At 35.5% G+C, this 19,348-nt stretch overlaps 3 protein-coding genes across 5 annotated transcripts; 1 reads left to right on the forward strand and 2 right to left on the reverse strand.

Annotated features, from left to right (window-relative positions):
- On the reverse strand, nucleotides 1-11,261 carry LOC311279158 (tumor necrosis factor receptor superfamily member 14-like). Of its 3 annotated transcripts, none has more exons than XM_084390463.1 (7): nucleotides 11,138-11,209; nucleotides 6,914-6,987; nucleotides 3,631-3,805; nucleotides 1,222-1,347; nucleotides 953-1,099; nucleotides 441-522; nucleotides 1-281 (listed from the first exon to the last, which is right to left on the reverse strand). In XM_084390463.1, the coding sequence occupies exons 3-7, from the start codon at nucleotides 3,743-3,745 to the stop codon at nucleotides 65-67; spliced, it is 687 nt and encodes a 228-aa protein (XP_084246589.1). In that variant the 5' UTR covers nucleotides 3,746-3,805; nucleotides 6,914-6,987; nucleotides 11,138-11,209; the 3' UTR covers nucleotides 1-64. The 3 variants fall into 3 exon arrangements, with proteins under 3 accessions (XP_084246589.1, XP_084246588.1, XP_084246590.1); XM_084390462.1 differs by lacking the exon at nucleotides 11,138-11,209 and adding an exon at nucleotides 7,388-7,527; XM_084390464.1 differs by lacking the exon at nucleotides 6,914-6,987 and having other exon boundaries at nucleotides 11,138-11,261.
- mad2l2 (mitotic arrest deficient 2 like 2) lies at nucleotides 10,841-15,843 on the reverse strand. The gene is made up of 8 exons (XM_084390466.1): nucleotides 15,492-15,843; nucleotides 15,283-15,401; nucleotides 15,065-15,136; nucleotides 14,840-14,940; nucleotides 14,665-14,759; nucleotides 14,487-14,560; nucleotides 11,626-11,718; nucleotides 10,841-11,319 (listed from the first exon to the last, which is right to left on the reverse strand). Exons 1-8 carry the CDS (start codon nucleotides 15,529-15,531, stop codon nucleotides 11,281-11,283), a joined length of 633 nt encoding a protein of 210 aa, XP_084246592.1. The 5' UTR covers nucleotides 15,532-15,843; the 3' UTR covers nucleotides 10,841-11,280.
- A 564-nt stretch (nucleotides 15,844-16,407) lies between these two features.
- smim1 (small integral membrane protein 1) lies at nucleotides 16,408-17,682 on the forward strand. Its single transcript, XM_084388673.1, has 3 exons — nucleotides 16,408-16,478; nucleotides 16,893-17,015; nucleotides 17,144-17,682. The coding sequence occupies exons 2-3, from the start codon at nucleotides 16,924-16,926 to the stop codon at nucleotides 17,265-17,267; spliced, it is 216 nt and encodes a 71-aa protein (XP_084244799.1). The 5' UTR covers nucleotides 16,408-16,478; nucleotides 16,893-16,923; the 3' UTR covers nucleotides 17,268-17,682.
- The last annotated feature ends 1,666 nt before the right edge of the window (nucleotides 17,683-19,348 follow it).

Consider the following 19,348-nt stretch of genomic DNA (forward strand, 5'->3'; position numbering starts at 1 on the left):
CATAAGTAAATCAATTTATTTATTTATTTAAAGTAAATCTTTTTACACAGCGTTGGACAACAGTTTAAGGATGCAGGTTCAAATCTTGGGGAGAAGTTACTCTATATCGATATTTTGTTTTCTTTAAAATAAAAATAACAGCAACAACAACAATTATGACAAATAACACCACAAACACTATAATCACAGACAACACAATCAGTGAAGGTGTTCCATTACTGCACTCAGCATCAGACGTCTGTGTTCCAGTCTTGACTGTTATTTTGCCAAGAGATTCACACCTGTTAGAGTGAGGAGCTCAAGTTAAACTATATATATCTGCGAAAAGAGCTTGATTTAACCACAACATCTACTGAAGCAAAAAAATAAAAAATAATAAATGCACAAATTTCATTTTAAGAAAGTTTGGAAAATCAATGTTGTAAAATAATAATACTTACTTTGTATGTAAATTGCAGAGTGTACCATTCGAATATGAACCAACAGGACAGTAATTACAAACTGTATCACTAAATTCTGTTCCTATAGAAACATTCAAAAATATCAAGTATTTAAGTTTCATCTCCAGGAGCAATAAAGGAAGTGACAGGTCTCACATTGACATCATTATTCAGTACTGACACACAAAATGGATCATCACAATCATAACTAACTAATAATCTACTTCATCATAATTCAATAGATTTTGTCAGTTGGTTTTGTCAGGTGCTGCCAGAGTCAAAAGCAAACAATTTGTCTGTCATAAGGATCTGTAGTAAATCCACATTCATAGTAAATTGATTCTCTTTTCCATGTGTGATGAAAAGTTTTAAGTGAATTTGGAGCAATATGCAAATAACCATTTTTACAGTTATTTGATTTAAATGCAAGCAGAGTTATTGTTCTCAGATGTCATCTAATCAGTTTTTGTGGATGTAAAATAAAGAAGCTATTTAAATGATAACAGACTGACCGGTTTGGTTGACGTATTGTCCAGGTGAGCAGGTTGAATGTTTCATAGCCTTTGAACAGTGCAGGTCTATACAGTAATAATCAGGCAAAGGTTCACACACTGTATTTGATTTTAATGTACATGCCTTCTTTATTCTCAGCCCATTACCTTTGTCAAGAAAGGAAACAAATGAGTCAGCTGTGGTACTAATCTGCCAATGACAAGTCATCAGGAAAAAAGATGATTTGAAAAAATGACTCACTAAACGAGATCAAGTCATTTTTACTCACTTGAATCACATACTGAACATGGCAGACATTTGGTCAATCCATTAGGAATGTTAGTAAAGGTCATCACAAGGCACGAATCACATGTTGTGCTTGTGGTGTCATCACAATGCTTCTGAACTCGCTTTCCTAGAAAATAATTACCAACACATTCATTATTGATACAAGTCTTAAGTCTTATGCAAATAACAACTTGTACATAATATATTTTCACATAAGCAACATTACTTATGTCTGTGTATTTCTGTAAATTGTGTTAACACAGGGTCAGATATAAACAAGTTAAATTTAAGACTTTTTAAGACCTTTTATACGTATGTGTAATATTTAATGTAAAAAGAAAACAAAATATCATTGTTGTCATAAATGCTATTTATTATTATGATATCCTACAGTGAACTTTTCACATCAGCAGATAATATCAAAGAGTATAGAAGTACCAATAACATAGTAACAGTCAATAGTTAGTGTGACTAAAATGTAAGTAGGCTAATTTAATATTAACTATAGCCTACTTGTTTAATGAACTAAAATCAAAGTAACATTGCAATCGTGAGAATATTCGGCAAATAGCTCCATTGTCATGTTGTTATTTAACTATATCATAGGTTATAAATAAAAAAAACTCAATATTTAGAATTTTTATCTGAGTAGCCTATACATTTCTTCTGTGAGTTTCTTTATGCTAATGTGTGCTACGCTCATTTGTTTTGATTTCTCCACTAAAGTCTCTCACAGGCAGCGCGAGCCTCAACTGCGTTACCAGAAATCAATTATCAATAGCTGTTAATGTAATAAAATCATAATCATTCTTGACGCTTCACTGGTTATTTGACAGACATTTAATATTTTTAATCTTACAATTCAAATTACAATCCGGCCTCTAGTTAAAAAAATGCCAGAGGAGAACTGGCCCACGACTGAGCCTGGGTTCTCCCAAGGTTTTTTTTCTCCATAGGGTCACCTGATGGAGTTTTAGGACACCATTAGGTCACTTGATGGAGTTTTTCGGTTCCTTGCCACTGTTGCCTTTGGCTTGCTCAGTTGGGGATATTCTGGGGATATTTAATATGATTTTATCAATCAATAAATTCCACTAGAAACAAACCTTGTTGTATTATTTTAATTTAATTCTGTGAAGCTGCTTTGATACAATCTGTATTGTGAAAAGCGCTATACAAATATACTTGACTTGACTTGACATTGGGTCCATCAGACTGGAGAAATTTTAGCAGTAATGTGACCAAAAATATTTAAGACCCATGGAATCTGAATTTAAGACATTTTAATACTTTTTAAGGACCCACGGCCACCCTGAAACATAACAGTAATAATTAAAATAAAATGATCAGATTGTAGTACGAATACAGATTGTCTGATTAATCAAGATCTTTTGAACAATATTGATTCTTGACAGATTTTTTTTTAAACTTTATACCTATTTTCTTGGACTGCATGAAAATGTATTTATACAGCTCTGCTTGTCCTGTAGATGTTACTGTGTTGCCACTGCTTGTCAACTTACTAGAGTTGTGAATTCTTAAATCAGAACTGAACAGAATGGAATTGATAAATCTATATTGAAACCCATCCCTAGACTTGTCATGTTGTGTGTACATGCTACATAATGCAATGATGCAGGCTAACAAACTCAAAACACATTAACATTTTCAAAATAAATCAGGTCTATAGAGATAGCCTAAATAGATTATACTCTTATATTTAACTTAGACAACTGGTTCCCAGACATGTTCATGGAGGCCCCCTAAGAGTACACATTTTTTGGAAGTTTCCCTTATCTAAAACAGGTCTTCAAATACTTAATCTATCCTGACGAAGCTTAGAATCAGGTGTTTTTGATTAGGGAGACAAAATGTGTACTTTCGGGGAGCTTCCTGGAATCAATGACGTATAGATTTTAAAATCTAGGTCAACCTAACTAAAATATTATATGTGACATAAAGGGGTCATATAATGAAAAATCAAATATCTGATGACATTGTGAAATAAAACTATGTATAAAAAATAGATAGAATTCACAACAACTTGGCCTGCCCTGTCATAGGAGGAGAAATTAAAATAGTTACTACATTATGACTATGACAGATGAATGGAAAGTATGGGGTACTTTCCATTCATCTGGCATAATCATAATATAGTAACTATTTTAATATAATAACATGTGCAGTTCCTGCCAATGGGACTGCACCCATATAGCACACTGAAATTACCCGTGTCTGGCTATGACCAGATCAGTCAAAATGTAAAAGATTGTTCATGAGCATATTAGAGTTGTTGGGCTCATCAGTACTGTTGAGACAGTTTAAAGCCTGATAAATCATATGACCCCTTTAAGTATATGACTTCATCCTCATCTGTTGTGGCAATAAGATGAAGAACAGTTGGACTTACCTGGATCACACATTGGACAACACTCTCCATTAATGTCATATTCTGCATTATTACAAATTGCCACACAAAGCATGATTTTCATGATGAGTAGTGGTAGTAATGTTGAGAGACACATATCGGGGGACTAATAAAATCATCATCACTGGTCCAGGGGTGATCATTTTGTCTCATGGAGCTGAAAAAGAGATTTGTGTTAGATGCCTTTCAGAAAAAAAAGAGAGAAATTGTGCCAGATCCTATAACATCTTCCCAGTGTTCAATTATTAAACATGTCTTCAATATGACCAATAGCGCTTTTGTCTCAATACCCACTTGTCATCTCTTTTAAATCCATTTTACTAAAATGTATTGCTTACATGAATGAACTAGCATATGTGACCCTGGGTCACAAAACCAGTCACAAGTCGCACGGGTATATTTGTGGCAATAGCCAATAATACATTGTATGGGTCAAAATTATAGATTTTTCTTTTATACCAAAATTAAAGATCATGTTCCATGAAGATGTTTAGTAAATTCCATACCGTAAATATATATATATATAAAAAAAAATTGTGAGCACATATATAGTTGTATAGAATAGTTGTATCTCGGCCAAATATTATCCTATCGTAACAAACCACACATCAATGGAAAGATTATTTATTCAGCTTTTCGATGATGTGTAAATCTCAATTTAAAAAAATTTACCCTTGTGACTGGTTTTGTGGTCCAGGGTCACATATAACATGTCAACTCAGAAAGACAGAGGGAATGACAATTGAATTTACAAAATGCCCATCTCTCAACATATCCAGGAATGAAAGGTTAAGCATTAATAAAAAAATAAAAAAACATTTTAAGATGCTGGACAACAGCATTTACTACATTCACTCAAAAGACAAAACTATTCTATATATAGTTCAACTAGTTCAACTAAATGACTGCCTTAAAGGGTTTCTTTATGAACTTTTTGAAGCGACAATGTGTTAGTTGCGTGGGCTGTCAATGGAGGGACAGAAATCGCTCAAATTTCTTTTTAAAGATCTTCAGTCTTACGGGTTTGGAATGACATGTGGGTGAGTAATTGATTCATTTTTGGGTGAACTTTTTAAGTGGGAGGTCATTTAAATGCCAGATGAATCATATGGAAATCTCACAGGTAAAACTCCCACATTTATACCAAACAAAAAAGTGTTTGAGAGTTCAAAAAAGAACAGAAAAGTGGTTGAGTGGTGAAAGAACAGAATGATAAGTATAGGCCTAATTATTTTATGTCACACATAACTCTCTCTCTTTTATTTGTTTCCCGTTATGGGTTGCCACAGCCATATAGAGGTTTTATGCTGGATGCCCTTCCTGGCATAACCCAGTACTAAGAGTTCACTAACTCGTGCAACTCAGTGCTGGGACACTGTTATGTCCAATGACGTATTTGTTTGTTTTTTCTTTCTCCGTTTTTCTCTCTCTCTACTTCCCATGGCTGCCATGCACCTGACTCCACTGATTGTTTCTCTGCCATTTCCTTTTATGTCTTGTTTTCTCTAGTTCAAGCTAGTTAGGGTGTTAGTTGATTCTTATTGTACTTTTGTTTTCTTTTCTTTTTTTGTAGCTTAGTTAGTTTCTGCCTAATAGTTAAGAAATAGTTAGGCTAGTTATAGTTATAGAAACTAAAGTTAGCCAAAGTTCTTCGCTGACACTAATCGCTCATTTGGAACTCCCTACACCGTTATCAAATTACAATATTTATGTTATATCATCTGTGCGGCGGATATTGACAAATACTGTAACGTAGGGTAGACTGGGTAGTTGAGACACTTTTTGCGTTTTGATTTTTCACACAAAAATAGATACTGAAAAGAAGTGAATTTCCACGACATGCCACATGACATTTCATTAGCTTATCGACTAAGATATTATCAATCAATAATACCCAGAAGTAGTTTATATTTTCCACAATTAGCTCATGAAAATAAGGTGCTTTTTGTCTCAACTGTACCCATATGTGGTACAGTTGAGACAGTGCATGGTACAGTTGAGACACCCATTTCTAATGATGTAAAGGTAACTAACCATTCATTATAAATATGAAAAATAAAGACAAATAAAGAAAATAACAATTGGGCAACATTTACGTTTATTCAACCATTTATATTCATTCATTTTATTTAAATTAGCACTGGTTAAAATGTATAAAGCAGGAACAAGATATGAAACAATATTTATTAATAATACACAGACACAGTTTAAATATCACAAATATCAAATTTTATTTTCATTTGCGTCCTATGTTGGCTAATTACGACGTTTAACCTGTTATCATAACACTGCACAACTAAGCAGTGTGTTAATAGAACTCTATCGGGGGTACAGTTGATACACGTGTGTCTCAACTATCCCCCGCTGGCCACCTCGCATACTTCTCTAGATTTTGCAATTACCTTGCATGACACAATACCATGAAATATGCCAGTTTTTAGGGCACAGAATAACGTTTGTGGTGATACCAGTTACGTTTAACAGTCATATAGGGATAGTAAGCTATTCATTGTGGAGAGTGCATGGTGAAGTGAACGTCCTACTTTAGAAAAAAAAACTTTTCCCGATATCTTCGGATCGGAGATGCGTCCACTGTTCAAATTCCCCACGATCAAAGAGGACACTAATACGCATGTGCACAGCAAAAATCACAACGTGTGCTTGCTGCGAACGCAAGTTATTTAAGGTGTCTCAACTGTATGTCTCAACTGTACCCATCTACCCCTACTTTACTTTCAAATTTAAAATCACATAATAGGCCCATTCATATACAAAACACACATTAGGCCTTAGGGCAATCTACTCAATATTATCAAAAGATATTAGTGTAGTAGCCTATTACATAGACTAGCCTACTTAAATATTTAATTGACTATATTGCAGATATTAATTGACTATTAACAGATTTGAAGCTGTAGGCTACTGTAACTGTCATTCAATATGAAAATAAGTTTTGATTTGATTAACTAAATGTGTTCTTATAATCAATGGTCTTAACTAAATAATTGTAGCCGCCCATCTCGTGTGCTTTCTCTCCCACGGGGCAAATTTAACATTCATTGCCATAACTATTCATAAATATTCTAGTTTGTATAATAACAAATATTTTTGAACAAGCTACTCAAATGCATACGTATACACGTAAACTCCATCGCAGAGCCATTTAAAAACTCTTCCAACGGCTCTGAGCTCCATCGTTAGTTACTGTTGACGTGATGTAGCCTAATGTATAGATATTCCCTTATACCTATGCCGTTCACAATACCTTTTAACTGAACATGTTCGCTCCCTTCGGATTGGAATCTGCACCCTGTGAAGTCCACTTCGAATGGAACTTTACTGTGAAAGATTTCACAAATGAAAGTTAAGACCAAAACTACATAGATTGACATTTAAATACATAGATTGACAATTATCATGTAATTATCAATTATAATTTGACCTATCATCAAATAGAAATATCAATCTGTATAAGGAAAATTCACAATTCACAACTTAGTGACTAAAGATCATAGTTTGAATCTAACAATGTAAAAGCTGTTTTGAAAATCTTTAGAATTCTATAGCTCTCAACCACACTCATCTTCACTTTGTAAACGCACATGGAGCAGTTAAAGAACACAAAATTGTGTTAAACATGTAACAGGAACATTTGAGTACAATGATAAATCTTGAAATATGAAAAAATGAAATAGAAGCACAATATAGACAGTAGCAGTTAAAGAACAATTCTACTTACTTAACAAGACACACAATTCAGCTCAAAATACTTCCCAGTAATGAAAACATTTTAAACAAAACTGCTGTTAAAAAAAAAGTTTCCAGTTCCACATCAGCAGAGCTGCTGGCATGTGACTCGTTGTGACTCGTGTGTGATTCGTACTCGTGGTGTCGCATAATCTACAGACAAAACACATCGTGAATGTTTATAGCTACATTTAAAGTGCTTATCCTGAAAATATTATTTTTAAGATTGCTATAGCTAGAGTCCATTAGAGAACATGTTTTTTTTTTTCCTCCATAACAAATAATACTATCAGGATAACAAGTTGAAATGTAAAAATTAACATGAATGTCCCAACAATAAAGGCGTGTACATTAAAAGTGTCACATAAAAAACAACAACTAAAATCCACACTCTGGAGATCTATTTTCATGACTGAAAATAGCTATTTCATTATTTAATGATCTATAACATTGACAGACGGGCTATCTTAGTATGCATGTCACGGCTAAAATGTAGTACTCTAGCACAGAGATTTGCAGGAACACAATACAAGAACTGGAACAACCACTTTCTCTTCTACTTTTTTTTTTTTAACCCAGTTCTAATAAATTAACAGGAAGGTCTGTTTTTGTGAACTTTAAATACTGTTTACTTTATCTGGATTGAAGATATTTGTTTGTATTAGCACAGAGCTGCAGGAAGAGAGATAAGGGAATCTCTACAATTACAGTCAGAATTTTAAGGATCTGCGTATGCGTTGACAAAATATTAAACAATGGTCTGGGCAAATATACCAATCATTTAAATTCAGTGGATTAAATTAGCAATGTCGAGTCAAAATAATATTTGTCTGGGATTCAGCATGACACCATATTTAGTTTTATGACCTATGTCATTTTTAAACATAAAAAGTGTGCTCTTCTGCAAAATAGTTGTTCATATGAGGTAAAATTGATTTAAAATGAACAGCGTTCACCAGGTTCAACAAAATGAATAGAACAGTATAATCACCTAAACTTCAAACAAATATAGCTTTATATTTAGCCTTTTTTGATTCTAAATGAGTATTTACACGTCCCCATCAGTTTTAAAAACATCCTAACAGGCGCAATCAGAATGTGTTTTCAGGTTTGGAAAATTAACTAATAATAAGTGTGGAACAATGACAGCATATCCTCACTTTAACTATTTTGGTGTTAGTGTTAAAGCTAGGGTAGGTAATCCTGTTCAGAAACACTTTTTTTTATACTGGGTGAAATGGTCCTTCCATCCTGAGAGTAGTCAATACATTATGTGTTCAGAAAAAGGAATGAAAACAATCAGACCTCTGTAGCAGCTGCAGGACAGTAAAAGCTCTGACCAATCACTGCCACTCGGTCCGAGTGTAAAGAACCAATCAGATGCCTTCATGTCTCGTGCTGTCACTCACTCTCGCAACCATGGCTACCACCCCTTTTGCTAGATCTGCCCATATGCGCGCGCACCCGTTTGATTTGAGGAGTGCAAGTCAAGAGATGCGCGGAACCTACGAAGAGTAAAATTATGGCAGAGAAAGAGCATTCAAAATTCAAAGCACCTGCATATTCAGTCAGCGAAGGCAAACAAGGCAAAAACTACTTCCTCGGACCCTGGTTGCCCGCACTCTTGAACGACCTCCTCTGCTTCGCCCTCGACCCCGGACCTGTCCTCGAACCGACGATGAGGTCCTTGTCACCGGACTGTAACGTTAGTCCTCATCAGAGTCAACAATGCTTTCATCATGGAAACTCTTACATGCAAAACACCGTATGTAGTACATATGAATCTAACACGAAATTCACCTTCATAACAGTGTAACTGATGGTAATGGAAAAACGTGCATCAATGCAACCTGTTTTTAGCTTTGCCTTATAAATATAGCTCGTTACCGAATCAAACAAAAAAGTAGCCTATATTTTAAACTTTACCAGTATCGATATGCTAGCTTGATAGTGAGTACTAAAATAAATCTTATTTGTTTATATTTATAGTGATAAAGTTAGGTATTGTATTACATGTGATTCTGACATGATGTCACGCTCTTTCCTCTCCGCTCGTCTCCGGTAATAAATGCGTCTTCCAGCTGAGCCTTTGGCCTTCCAGCGTTTGGCGTCGCGCGTTCATGTGTTTTGGGGCGTGGCTTTGGAAGGAGCTCAGAAGGGAGAGGGTGGGAGTGAATGGAAATAATGAGCTGTGTTTATTGCAGATTAAAAGGTCTACAGTCACTCGATTTTTATACTCTCTTTTTCAGAGCACTTACATTTTAATTATGTATTGGTATATAAAGACAGTTTAAACAAATTTGAAAATATAAAATTTTATAAAAATCCTACCTACCCTAGCTTTAATGAACATGAATAACAGTGAATTGAACCAACCACATAATGTTGCTAGGACAAGTGATAGTATGAAAGAATCACAAAATAATATTCAGGCTTCCTACACATTTTCCATTTCAAAATTCTATATTTTTCATACAATATTTAACATAAATGGTTCATAGAGTATTATTTTCAGCATTGTATTTGGTATAGTACAGTCATCTGTAAATATAATTTTTTTCAGGTTCTTCATTGGTTTCCTTGAAGTGATAACATGGCCATCGCGCTTACACGATGAGAAGAAACTTAAAACTGCATATATTTACCTTTGACACATCAGTTTTATACTGTAATCGTGGTTTGATGTTGAATGATCACCAAACTGCAAAGTACAGTCTGATTAAGGTGATCGTTTGCTCCTTTATCTGTTGCTGGATTGAGTGGCACACGCACATTCGATTAGTGAAGTTCAAAAGAGACCCGCTTATGGTAAAAGACAGAGAGCTTTGCGAAATGAAAATGTGCCCCTTGAATATATTCAATTGTGTTTGACAATCACTAAAGGATCACTAAACTTTTGCCATGAAAACACTCTGCTTGTATGATACATTTATTTTTTAGAAATTCTTAATTCAGAAATTCAGCTAAATCTAATAAAAACCAACATCTCATTTGTATACATTTATTCCTCTCACTTAACAAAATGTAGATGTTGCGCCACGCAATTTCGAAACTGTTTTCAAGTCTCATACTTCCCTATAGCTTTAAAAACGATTTATTCCTGTCTGTACAAAAATATGGCAATGTGGACCACTTTCTCTTTTACTTTTATTTTTTTAAATTGTACTAAATAAACCGATTCTAGCAGAAACCGTATGCATTTGTGAACTGAATTTACTGTTTACTTGATCTGGATCCAAAAGGCTTGTTTAGATTAGCACAGAGCTGCAGGTAGAGGAAATCTTAGTAACATTTAAAACAGACACAACCTTCTTTCAGTCAATGTTTTCTTAAAGTGATAGTTCACCACAAAATGAATAAATCACTGTTAATAGCAACTGTCTCTCTTGTGAACCTGAGGGATCCTTCAATACTGTGGATAAATAATAGCTGTTTGCATACTGTGTACACAGCATTTCTGTTAGTTTATTACCAGGAAGAAACATTCACAAAAACAAGATAATAATTTTAATCTAATGTAAAAGTGGTTTCAAAAATGTAATATTTTAAACTCGATTTGTGCTCCCAAAGACACATGTAGTGTAACTGGAGTCACAACAGAGATATAAAAGTGAAAGATGACAAAATTGAATTAAAAAATAAAACACAGGAAAATTTCAGCACAATGACAAATCTTGAGCAAAAAGTGATCAAAATGAAACAGGCAAAAGATACAGATATACTGATAAACAATTCTACTTACTTAAAAAGTAAAGTAGTTAAGTCCAGCTCAATATATTTCCTTTAGGTTTCCGAGAAATACATAAACATGAACTGAAAACCACTTCCTGTGTCCTGTAGAAACAGAAACTAACAGAAGCTTTCATCTGCAAAACTTGCAGTGCATCAAGTTTTCTGTGTTTTTTCTTCAACGTAGAGTTGCATCTGTTTAAAAGAGAAAACACCTTTTGATTATGTTCCAAGACTGTTACTAGTATATACTTTTTTTCTGAAAACACGTGTTACTTTCTTTTTTTACAAGAACATGGTGTTCTGTGTCAGTGGAGTAACGTTAGCTTTGTGGCTGCTTTGCTATGACCCAGAAAATAGAATATGGTCATTTTGAAATAGTTATTTTTAAAATGTAAGATTTAGACACTGTCTCAATATTTAATGTGTTCCTTTTTCACTCAGAATGATCCAAGAGCATTTTGTGCCAGCGATGAAATCGGACTGTTGGGAATGTCTCACCTTGAGAATATCGGAAGTCATCGTTTTTAGAGGAATGAGTTTAGCCTCTTCCATGTGAACTTCCTGCTCATCTGCTACAATCCATGGAAAATCCTGTAAAGACGATAAGACAAGAATACGCAAGATAAGATATTTAAAGGGATAGTTCACCCAAAAATTTAAAAAGTCATTTACTGCATGCATTTATTTTTTATGAGTCTGGATTCATTTTTTTTTTCATTCATAATTTTTCTCCTTTAATCTGATCGCAATTCCATACCGTATTGGGATTTCCTCCTTTGGTATAGCCAAGGTACATTTTAAGATGGAGCAGGTGTAAAACAAACATGAGCCGTCTTTATCTGAGGTACATTCCTGTCATGAATGACATTCCTCGGTGTAGATGTTGACAGCACATTAAAGCGGTGCTCCCGCAAAGTATCCAACAAGGTTTTCCGTTCAAATAGGCTAGCTATTACTGCTTCTTCAATAGCCCCTGTATTTGTGTTTCTAAAACTGACAGTTCATCCTCAATATCGTATCTCAAGATCTCTGTGTTCTAACATCCTGCAATGCTGCCGCCATATGGGGAATTAGTTTCGCCTTGCTTTGAGTGAACACTTGATATTTCAAACTGACTTGATCCTAATGATTTTAGTGATCTGTTGGGTTTATATTTAGTGAACATATCTGCAATGTATTGAGGTCCTAGGCCATTGAGTGATTTATATTTAAAAAAGTAATAGTACTTTAAAGTCAATTCTAAATGTAACTGGAAGCCAGTGTAAATTCCTGCGGACTGGTGTGATATGTTCATATTTTCTGGTTCTGCTCAGAATCCTGGCAGCAGCGTTCTGTATGAGCTACAGCTGTCTAATGGTCTTTTTGGGAAGGCCAGTGAGGAGTCCATTACAATAGTCCACCCTGCTGGTAATAAAGGCAAGAACAACTTTCTCTAAGTCTTGACTGGATACAAAATATCTAATTCTTGAAATATTCTTAAGATAATCATATGCTCATTTAAGCTAGTTATTACTGTGACATGACTACTGTCTGGTTCCAAAAATCACACCAAGATTCCTGACTAGAATTTTTTTTTGGACCCCTAGAGTCAAGGTATTGTTAAACTGTATATTAAACTAACCATGTTTCTAACATCTAACATTCTAACATTTGAACAGAATGTACAGTTCGAAACCAAGGGAAAACTTGTGACTTTGTGGGAGTGAGAGTGAGAGTGTGTGGGTGTATAACAAAAAGGGGAAATTAAATTAGACAGATGACTAGTTCTCAAACCTTGTGATAAGTAATTACAAAAACAGAGTTTGCTTGTGCTAGTGACAGAGGGAAAAGGTTGGGGCTTTTGAACCAATTGAACCAATCATATTGAAAGTGACATGTTAGTCACTATAATTTTATTTGTTGTCTCGATTCTATAAAAACTGTTGTATCTGTGTTTGCTTCTTGGGATTCTCAATGGAATTTGTCTGAGATCCTCCGGCCTTGCTTCTTGGGAGAGATTCCCTGAGAACTGCTCGGGAAGATCTCCTGGCCGTGATTAAAGCATTTAAAGGACATTTGCAGAAGTCTATTTGTCGATTATTAGTAAGCTAGTTAAGGGGATCTAGTTAGTTAGGTGACTATTATTGGACGGGGACGTCGATTTGTAGACGAGACCCAGATAGTTTAGCCTGGTAATACCAAACTCTGCTACTTCGCTTTGCTTCGTAGACAGAGTCTGGAATGGCATAATAGAGAAGTGTTTTCTCTCTCGCGGGGGGGCGCTTGTCTGAAGTTTAAAATCATTGGTTAACCGTAAGCCAATCATATAACGTTTGGTTATGGCGTGTGTTATGCGCATGCTCAGCCGCATCTAACTTCCACTGTAAACACATGTATGACACATGTATGAGTTTTGTATGATTATACAAAACCATCGAGCAAAATACCGGAGTGAACATGGCTGTGCGCGACTTTTGCAGATTATGTTAAGTAAAAATCAACGCATCCACGGTACAATCAGCGTCTACGTCACGGCTCTCAGCCCGCCCTCTGTTCGTTGATTGGCCCGGCTGTTTTCAGGCCAGAGGCAAACGGAAAGCTATTACGCTGTATCAGACTGACTACAGAAGCAAAATGAAATTGAGCGGAAGTAAGAAGTCTGACGTAGTCAGGCTACAGATAGTTAGGTTTAGGGAAAAATCTACCACAGTATGCATTCATTTTGAGAACTTCATCTTTGTTTCCAAATGCAATGACTTGTTTAACTGAAGAAAGTTTTGGCACATCCAGCTGTTAATTTCATCAATGCATTGGCACAGGGAATCAATAGGGCTGTAGTCATTAGGCGAAAGGGCTAAGTAGATCTGGTGCCATCTGCATAGCTGTGGTAAGCAAAGTAAGTCTTAAACTCCAGAAAAGATTGAAGATGTCAATAAAGTTAAGTCCCCTCATGTTGCATGTTTTTGCAGCCATGAATTTTGACCGAGCAATCTTGAAAACATATTAGTTTCTCTTTTTGGGAGTTGTCCACTGTTGAACGACTGAATCTTCAGCTTTCCAAGTGTTTCAAAGAGACAGCAAGAAATTATACTTCAAGACTGCAAGTGCTCATGAAGTGTGCCATTTGGGACAAGGCCTAAGACTTCACATCAGGTTTGCATGAAAGCTAGTTTCCACCATGGATTAAAAAAAATAAAAAAAGGTAATTGCAACTTTTTATCTCAAAATTCTGACTGACTTAATAAAATGTTTTACTCTATGGTGCAAACAAGCTTCCATAAGTTTTCATGTTTATTTTTTTTTGGTCTTCTGGCAAGATTCACTTAGATATCCAGTCAACAGAGTGAGCAAAAGAAAAGAAAAAAGGGGTTTTAACACACCTTGATGACCTGAACTTTTTCCATGTTTCTTGTGGCAGCTTCCCTGGTGTGTACCAGCACTGTGAATGTACATCCTGCGGAGAGAGAAAAAAAAGCACAGTAATGTAAATGACTTTATTCAATAAAGGTAAGGTCATTATCCAGGAAGCTTGGTTTGCGGTGAAGGCTGAGCACCTACCTGGAGGATTGGTGTCTAGAACAGCGTCACACACACTGATTTTTAGAATCACAGCTCTCAGCAGCTGCTCCACATGGGACAGCAGAGTCTCTGAGCTGACACGGAAAAAAATCACACACGTATGAAAGACATGCACAATGTTTGCTTCAAAAACACTGAACCCGCTGTAACTCACCTAATGGACAGCAGTGGAGGCTGTGAGATCTCAAACACAAATCTCTCCACTGGATGATGCTCTTTATCCATGATCACCACTACAACCTTCTCAGCCTCATTCTGCACAGACAACATCAAACATGTCTTTTGTTTTGTAAAAATGGAACGTTATATATTATATTGTATACTCAACCTGTTTTTCTTTCATATGTGAACATTAAACAAAAATGAAATAAAAACTCACCTTCTCTATCAATGGCTTGATACAATGGAGCGTGTCTTGAATGTACTGATTTAACTCAGGATGGCATGACATCTGTCAAATTAAATATAAGTGGTCAAATCATTTCTTCCATTCAGCACTACCTTTGGGCTCACTTGTGCTGACTAATGTTATAAGATTTCCAAAAACATTGATTTAAGAGTGCATTACAGAGCTATCATCAATCTTAAAAACTTTACCTGCACAGGAACGTTATATTTCTTCCTTTTCTGAAAGATGCCAGACGGATAAACTTCTCTGACATAGAGGATGAGGTGAATGGCCACTTCCAAAAACTCACACAGAATGTCAGCAACAACTGCAAATGATCAATATAATCAGAATACTCACAATGGTGTTATCTAAAAGCTGTAGCGTGCAGTAAATTTACAAATGAACTGCAATTTACCTTGGCCAAAATTAAGGTCCTGCCTTGTCAGAGTGGCCATAGTGAAATAGCCCAAATTAGATGCAACAACCTTTAATGAACAGATGATAGTCTCACATGTCAGCGATCATGCATGGTTGCTTCAGAATATCTGTGCATTCGGTAATAAATGCGAGTCCTCTGCGAAAAATCCTAGTGCAATACATTCACTGCTATAATTTGAACAATGTCTGTCATCCGCAAATAAACATTAAATAAACAAACATTTAATAAAACAAGGCAGCATCTCCTAAATGTTTTGATTCTTGAAGGATCAGAATGTTTACAATTTTCTTCTGTAATCTGCAGAACAGTAGCGCTATATGGTTTATGTGATTCTGCTGCCGCCTACCGGAGTGGATGAACGTGACAAAGCTCAACAGCACTTTAACCTAAAGAATTGAACAGTGAAGTGATTTTGAGAATCTTTATTCTACTCACTTTTTTTGTGTGTGAATGAAAGGAATATACTAGTGTGATTATTAAATGTTATATCTCATAGTATGCAGTAAGTAAGTTGGCAGTAAGGCCAGAGTCAGAGATCACATAAAATGCATGGTTAAAGTTTCTTTTCACACCCTAAAGTGAGTAAACTGGCTGGTGAATAATGAAAAGTATTAACATCAAGGAAAGACAACTATGATAACTGACTGTGTATTAAATTCTGCAGGGATTTCGTAAGATTTAACTTGTTTGTATAAAGATAAGTTGATGCTTTTAATGAATTATTTATTTATTTAATAATATGACACACTAGTTCTTCACAATAATAAGCCTACTTCACTTAGGCAACAAGACAAGTTTATTTTTATTAACCAAGACAGCAGTTTAGGGATTTCATTTATGACGGGCTGTGAGCAAAGGTTAGCCAAATGTCCTCACGGACCCACTGCTCTTAGGATTGACATGCATTAGACAGTGTGAGAGACTAAGGATTTGATGACTTCCCAGTTGATGTCCTGAGAACGTGTGAGTATTCAAATTAGGCTTCGATCGGCAGACAGATTTCCAAATAAAGCAGAATCATTCTATCAATATTTTGATTGTAACATTAATGTGATGCAGTACAAACTTTAGGAACTTGGGGGAAAACAACCACAACTCCTTAAGAGGGAAACACTGAATATAAATACACAATAGCAGCTGTATATACTTCTCCATGTAATGGACCTCAGTCACTAACATAACATGATTCATATTATTCATTAACTCTTCTTTAACATTGATAACTGAACTGTTGAATGATCTACTTTCCAAGACACAGCCAAGTCCATTACCTGAAAGTAAACTTGAAATTATTTTATGTCTAAAAGTAGCAGGGCAAGTCTTTGTTTAGCAAGTTTGCTAGTATAGCTTCTCCTTTTTATTCACTTTCTTTTTTAGCTGACTTTGAGGAGCAGAAAGCTGGAAGGAAATGGAGTCCAATGAGACCGGTGTTCAGTACAACCGCTGGAGTGAAGACAACATGAATATGCCAGTACCGCAGTCACAGTCCAGACTGACTGGGTGAGAATCCACTATATAGTATTCTAGTTTTCAGTGAACTGAAAAATAAACAGTGTTAAAGCAAAGCTTCATAAGTTGTTATTGGATTCAATCAGATAATTCATGTCAGTCTCATCTGTGCCCTATAGACTCTATAACAGTCTGTGCACTGGACGGCTGGGTATCGTGCTGAAAGCGGCAGCATCTTTGACCGTGATGGTAGTTATATACATAGCTGGATACATCACAGGATACTACGTTCACAGATGCTGATGAGGACACGAAGAAACTGGATATAAAAAAAAAACTGGCTCTTATTGAAAACATAAATTATGTCCATAAAGGAAACATTGTATAAGAGTTTACCAACATTTATCAATATTTTTTGGAATGTTTCATTCTGCAACACAGACAAATGCATTACATTTATTTTAAGTCAATATATTAACCAATTAAATATAACAAATAAATAAAATTCTTCAATCAAAAAAAAAAAAAAAAGTATGTCAGTGATCTCACAATCTCATATTCAAAGAACATCAAAGGAGTCACAACAGATATTCAGCTATAATGGCAATTAAAAAAATTCTAAAGCTATAAAAAAAGAAAATGAGGTTCAATTTGTTAACATTATTTAATGCATAGTATTTATTAATCTACAGTAATATTAATTCCTATTCAGAAATTAGAAGCCAGTAAGACATTTTTAAAGGAATTAATAGTTTTAGCAATGCATTGAATTGATTGCTGTTCTTTTTAACTTTTATTCATAAAAAAATCATGAATTTTTTCTAGCAGCACAACTGTTTTCAACATTGACAATAACAATAAGAAATGTTTCATGAGCACAAAATCAGCATATTAGAATGATTTCTGAAGGATCATCTGAAAATTCAGCTTTGCCATCACTAAATTAAATGTAATATATATATAAATCTGTTATTTTAAATTGTAATTATATTTCACAATATTACCATTTTACTGTATTTTTGATCAAATAAATGTATCCTTGTGAAAAGTGACTTTCAAAAACACTAAAAAGTCTTACTGACCCCAAACTTTTATTTTTATTTTTTATAATGATCATGACACCTAATGGATTAACTGTTGTTAACTAACTAAACATTATTTTACACTGTTAACAATTAACACTACACATAGACATCAGTCCTGGTCATAGATGATTTTAATAGTATCCACATCCTGCTCTTCTAGTGTTTGATCAATAATCTCATCTTTTAATGGAGAAAACAAGCTTGCATTTACTTTGACGATCCACGCTGTGATCCTTTGGTTAGTATAATACTCGTCCTCCTGATTGTCTATCATTTCATTCACGTCCTTCTCATTTTCCATCTCAATAGCCGAATCTGAGAGCGTCAGCACAGGTCTGCCCTTAGATGCACTCGCAGAGTCCTTCATCCCTTCTGTCATCGCTTCTCTCTCATTGGCATTGACATTACTGGGCTCTACACCCAGAAATCCATCCTGTAGCTGCCCTGCTGATGGATCAGAAATCTTCAAGCTGTTCTGTCTCGGATCTTGGTTTTGAACCAGCACTCTCTCATTTAAGACAGCCAGCCCGTTGCAGATCAGCTGACATCCTTGCTTTTGTCTGCTGAACAATGCCTTGTCCATCTTTATGCTGGTGGACAAGATATTGGCTTTCTTCTCCTGACATTCTACCTCCCAGCTTGGCACACAGTTTTTTGTACAATACATGGAGATGGTAGACATTCTTGGGCTGTATATTGGAGGCAGCGAGCTACTCTTTGCCAAAGTCCTGCCATCGTTCCCCTTCGGCATTAAAATCTTCATAGTTTTGCAGGATTGATCTTTACCATTGCCAGCCAAATTCCCCCCTAATGATAAATGGTAGGATCCCTTCGTTCCAATCAACTCCAGACAAATAGGCACAGATGGGCTGGAGGTCTTCAACGTCTCAAGCTTATGGAAATTCTCTTGGATGCCATTATGAGTTTTGTTATATCCACTCTTCCATCTTCTCCTGTGGTCCCAGTTGTCATTCCTCTGGTCACTCTGGGTCATTTTCATTTCTTTTTAATAAGACCGTAGCAAAATAGTCTGCTGTCAATGTCATGTGGCATGATGGACTGTCCCGTGAGACAGAGTCCTGCTTGCATCTCTTATAGACAGCTCAGACTTACTCTCCTCCTCTTTACATTTCCTGAGTCCACCAGTCATCTGATCTGTAACCAAACCCGGAGCATTCATGTGCTCCACGGGCACAAACATACACAGGATGAAAACAATGCTAAGTGTTTACTAAAAATGTTTGATACGTGCATTTTTAAAATGGTTAATGCTAACCTTCCTTACTAACTAGTTTGATG

The sequence above is a fragment of the Rutilus rutilus genome (genome assembly GCF_951802725.1).
Source record: "Rutilus rutilus genome assembly, chromosome: 19".
Lineage (NCBI taxonomy): Eukaryota > Metazoa > Chordata > Actinopteri > Cypriniformes > Leuciscidae > Rutilus > Rutilus rutilus.